A 5,618-nucleotide genomic window follows, 5' to 3' on the forward strand; every position below is an offset into this window, starting at 1 on the left:
CGTGGATGGCGTCTTTGCCACTTGGATGCAACTTCTGCTTGTCCCTTCACGGGTCTATTCAATACTAACTTGTTATGTACAAGCTGTTATCTAGTTTATATATGTTGGAAATGGAAAGAATGGACTGGGGGAATGTAAACGGGCCGTTAGGCAACCGTAAATGATGAATATCCAATTGGGAACAAAGAAACAATAAAAGAAATATGAATGAATGGGGAAAATGTGACAACGGGTCCGAAATGGGAATTGTGAAAATTAACTCCGCAACAGTTCGCCACAGCGCCCGCCTATCCTCCCGTAAGCAACCTCCTCGTCTCCAGCTTTCCAACGAGCCCTTATTCGTCCCAATTGGTGCAGTGGTTCTTGAGATGTGGAGAGGGGGTGAAATTGGCGGCATGGTTGGGCGTGGGAATTTTGCTTGGGGTTGTCGGGAATGATGGGGAAAATAAGGAAAAATAAGGAATGAGTGTATGTAGTGTTGGATAGTGATAGAATGAGCATCGGGAGCGTCAGCGGGTATGTAGTGGGTGTTTGTGGCCAAATTCCGCAGAATCCGACTTTTTGCGGTACACGGAGTTGTCCCCACAACAACGCCCTGCACGCTCTGTGCACTGCATGCTCCGGGCCCGGTTCCTATTCCTCATGTGACTTCTGGGTATCCCCAGAAGTTTTGCTGATATTGGGGCCACTGTGGGAAGATGAGAAGTTAGCTTCCTTCTCATCTTCTTACCCACAGTAGGTTGTGCCCTGGATAGGGCTGGTTACACCAGTAGGCTGTGGACCATAGGGGAGGGTCATGGGGACCTGGGAGTTGTCCCCTGACAACTCCATGAAATTCCATGGAGCCCATGGAGCATCTATCACTTTTCACAAGTTACTGGCATGGATGTACATCCTTGCATGTAGATGGATAAAACTGATGACTGACAACGCTCATGAGCGTTGCAAGCAGGAATCTGCTACAGTCTCCAGAAAACAGAAGGTAGCACTCCAACTCACTCCCCAAAAACTAGGGAAGAAAGAGAAAGGGGGCTGGAAGGGTGTTGTGGTAAGAACGGGTCCGTATAAACAATGGGGAGGGGGGGGGGGAAGGAAATTCGGTGAAATATAAATGTCAGGGCCTGGCCTCAGACTTGGAGGCTCCCTGACCTCAACCCCCATCTAGCCTATCCTCACACTATGTGGGGCATGAGATGTATAGTAAAAGAAAGTGATATATGTACACTTGCCTATGCAGGGCATGAGGGAGAAGAAGGGTAAAGGTCTCATCTCCCTGCATGGTTGCTATATAAAGGAATGGGTCACATGCCCACAACTATACAGCTCCTAGAGTTGTGTAGTGTGGCCTGGAGGGAACATCCAGGTGGCATTGCCCAGTAAGCATGGGAACATTCTGGGTGAGCTGCTCACTCAGAAAGTTCCCACGTTATCCCATGCACGCGTGTACACAACACACAAAGGCAACAACAAGGCAACAATCAAAGAATAAAGGGGGTAAAGTAGGTGGGGAGTCCGGGGCACCCTAAGGCAGGGTGCTGAACTGTCAGGGATTGCTCGTCAGTCCGAGTCAAATATCACCCGAAAACCTAGTTGTAGACAAAGCTGAGGTTCCAACCCTCAGTGGCACATAGAGCTATATACACGAGTGACATCAATCAATCGGAAGAGATAGGATCAAAGGAACTAAACAGTGATCCGATAGAAAACGAAGTGAATGTCAGAGACCAGATTCGAGACGAGGGAGAGTCTCCGTGACGGAGGGCTTTGGCCTCAGCGACTTCTGCCAAGAGCGCTGTGCCTAGTGACACGTCCATGCCCTAACTTACTGACTGGCAATCAGAACCGAAGGGGGGGTAACTCTAGTTGATTTTATTACTGGGGTGTAACCTATGTACAAGTGGGATATATATATGGTTACAGTGAAGATGGGTCCGCAATTGGCGGAGCCGAACGGAGCGGAGCTAACGGGGTTTAAACATTAGCCGACTGAATATTACCGACGAGTCAGGTCGTGGGGTTAGCGGAAAGGCAGGCGATAACCCAGAAACGGAAAGGAGGGATAGGCCCGAAGGTGGGCTCTGCAGGGCAGGTGTGTGTATTGTCCAGCGGAGGCGGGAGTGTGCTAGCAGACGTCAGAGCTGTCCGGAAGTCTTCGGGGCTCTGTACTTAGGGAGGCGTAGGTAATAAATTGAAATGAGGGGGTGGTGACCATCGAGGGGTACCGAGAGGATTGCGGAATACGGGAGCTCCGAGGTTAGTGAGGGAGGAGCGGAGTTAGACCGGAGGGAACGGAGGAACCGGAAGTCGATGGCTGGGGATGGATATGACAGTGAATAGAAATGAAGGAACACTCAGATCAAAGGGGCAGAGTTGGATCAGGAGAAGGTGAGGGATTTACAATATATGAGGGCCGATGCGGCTACATGTGGTGATATAGTCTTACACGATATCGATAGGGTAACAGAGAACCGCTTATGCTATGTCCCATGACATGAACCCTGACAATAAAACTCTGGTAACTCTTGCTTATCTTCTTTCTGTGGTGGATTTCCCTAAAGGTCACAATAGCCCTTTACCAATTGTGTGGCCACTCACAGCATCCAAGTACACGGACTTCAAAAGTAGTGGGAGGGGGGAAATCGCCTATTCTGTTTCAATCGCTATGTACATATATCCATACAGCAACATACAATTTGTGAAAAGAGTCCGAAATATATGGGTTTGGCTGAGCTAAGCCTCCACCAACAACGGTGGTAAGGTTCAGGTGTCGTTGGCTTAGAATAAAATTCCAAACAACAAAAGAAATTGAAAAGGAAAACACAAACTTCCTCATACCACTCCAAACACTGCGTCAAACCTCCGTCCCTTTATTCCATTCGACTCTCCTTATCCATAGCTTTCTAACGATACCGATTTTGTGAAATTTGGTGGAGATTTGACTGAGAACGGGAATTCTCAGAAGATATCTCAATTATCTGTGCACAGGGAAACTTGGTCCAAATAAAATGCCATAATTCCAAGACTCCTCCAATGACTTCTTCAGCATTTATATTATTTGACTAGCCCATATTTTCATTGAGACTAGCTCGCACATGAGCATCTGAACAGTTCATATCGTCCCATGGCTCCTGTCATGCCCGACAATCAGAATATCTCCACAACCACTGAACCGATTAGGGTGAAATTCAACACTGAGTCTTTGGGAATTTTTCTGGATTTAATGACCCCAAGTTCGTCCTCTTCCATCAACTTTTGACCTTGTTCCCATGGTTGCAGTCAAGTGCATGGACTTTGCACATGAGGACATCTCAGGTTGAATTTCTCCACCAATTCTCCACCAATTCCTTCACGGAAGGACTCTTTCGGTTCGAACGAAAACCCTCTTTCTTCTTTCTTATTACTCCCTCCTATGATTTCTTTTTCCTAATAATGTACAAGGGCGGGAGCCCAATTTTGATGTATTTGCTGCATAAGGTTCCATGCATTTGAGCACACCTGTTATGCACTCCTACATACAGGCCTAGCTCTTCATTGTGGTCCCTCACAATATCACAAATTCCACATTCCGAATACTACACTTCCTAATACAGCATTCCCCTCCCATAAATATATCCCAGTCACAATGAATTCCCATCCTCATCCTATTTGTACAATTCCATTAAGATCTCAGACTCTTCAGCTAAGCCTTCACCCACTTCCTCTTCCTCAGGTTAGGCAACTTTTTGGCTTCCTGATCTTTCAAAACAAGTTTCTTCTTCTTCGGCACATGTCATATCCATACTCAGCCATCGACTTCCACTACCTCCGAACTCTCCAGACTACCTCCGCTCCTTCCTCACTAACCTTGGAGCTCCTGTATTCCGCAACCACCTCTGCTTCTCTTCGATGGTCACCACCCCCTCTTTTCAATATATTACCTACGCCTCCCTAAGTAGGGAGCCCCGAAGGTTTCCAGACAGCTCCGATGTCTGCTAGCGCACTCCTGCCTCCGCTGGGCAATTCACTCACTTGCCCTGCAAGCCCACCTTTGGGCCTATCCCCCCTTTCTGTTTCTGGGTTATCACCTACCATTCCGCTAACCCCATAACCCGACTTGTCGGTAATATTCAATCGGCTAATGTTTAACTCCGTTAGCTCCACTCTGCTTGGCCCCGCCATTTACAGGCCAGCCCTCGTTGTAACTAGATATACTCAACTTGTACATAGGTTACACCTCAGTAATAAAATCGACTAGAGTTGACCCCCTTTAGTTCTCGTTGCCAGTCAGTAAGTTAGGGCATGGGTAACTTGGCACAGCGCTCCTGGCATAAGTCGCTGAGGCTGAAGCCCTCCGCCATGGAGACATTCCTTCGTCTCGATCTGGTCTCTGACACCACAGGCACCTTGGAAGTAGAAGCTTCCTCTGATACCAAATCCGTTAACTTGGATTCCTCGACTTCCTCATGCACCAATGTGCCTTGAGCCACTACCCTCTCCTTAAGCTCTGCCCTTATTTTCCCCTGCTCCTCAACCATTTTTCCTAACTTCTTCTTGAATTCCCCTTTAACCAAAGTTGCCGATCCCATTTCCCGTTCCTTCTGCTCCATCTGTAACGTACAGTCGGTGTAATGCATCATATAGGGCAACCTTGGTAAGGGCACCAGCTCCCCCCAAGCATCCCAGAATGCTTGAGAATTCCCAATGAAATTTTTAATTCTTTGGTCTGTGGAAGCATACCTCTCCAAGAACCTGTTCTTCATAGTGTAAACGCATTCGGAGACAATGAGGTAATAATCATCATCTGAAATCAAGTTCTCATGGGTGGCCCTAAACATCACTTCTGTTGCTCTCGCTGCGTCTGCTGCTTTCTCTTCGCAGACCCTTGCTTCATCATAGGTGGTTTGAATTTTAGTGGCTGTCCCTTTAAGTGCCCTCAAGAGTGTAGAAATTTGATCATGGACATGATGAATCAACGCCTCTTGGTTGACCAAGTCTTTGTAAATGATTTTGAGACGTTGGTCATGAAGGGTTATGGTCTGTTCCCTTAATTCTTTAAACTCTTGGACTTGTTCGGTGGCGCAGGTGATCAAATCCATGACTTTATAGTCCGCAGCGATGAGAGGCAAATGAGTGGGGCGCTCAAGAACCCTCCTAACCTCATTTTTCTCCATGGTCCTGAGCTCATCAGCCTTTCTCTTCCCAGCATCTGCATTTTCCTGTTGAAAATCTTCTCATATCACATCAACAAAAGTCCTCTTGTCTTGGACTCCCCCTTCCTCCGGATGTGGCCTACTAATCCACCTGCCCTGATGTTGTCTCCAATCCGTGCTTTCTGAGGGCTTGTAATAAAGTCTCAAAGGGAGGAGCTCCACCGCATCTTCATCCTCATAAATCTCTGCACCTTCGGCCATGTCCCATACCTCTTGTCGAAGTTTCTCTTCTGATAATCCTCTAGTTTGGCATGAAGGGGCTCTCCTAACTTCTGAACCTTTATCCCACTACCGGAGTCAAGACTTCCTCTTTCATGCATCTCACTCCGCTTAGACCCTTCTCTAGCGCTGCTAGTCCTTGGGTTAACCTTTAATTCCCCCAACTGTTTCTCCAACTTAGCAATTTCTTCCACTCTCGGCCCTTCAGGT

General features: G+C 47.5%; 1 protein-coding gene across 1 annotated transcript; it reads right to left on the bottom strand.

Annotated features, from left to right (window-relative positions):
- Nucleotides 1–4,271: 4,271 nt before the first annotated feature.
- Nucleotides 4,272–5,390, bottom strand: EI90DRAFT_3131203 (uncharacterized protein; the record flags this gene model as incomplete). The annotated part of the gene is made up of 2 exons (XM_039064372.1): nucleotides 4,272–5,206; nucleotides 5,273–5,390. The coding sequence occupies 2 exons, from the start codon at nucleotides 5,388–5,390 to the stop codon at nucleotides 4,272–4,274; spliced, it is 1,053 nt and encodes a 350-aa protein (XP_038910836.1).
- Nucleotides 5,391–5,618: the final 228 nt, after the last annotated feature.

This window comes from Cantharellus anzutake, assembly GCF_015039405.1.
Source record: "Cantharellus anzutake strain C23 chromosome Unknown EI90scaffold_73, whole genome shotgun sequence".
NCBI lineage: Eukaryota > Fungi > Basidiomycota > Agaricomycetes > Cantharellales > Hydnaceae > Cantharellus > Cantharellus anzutake.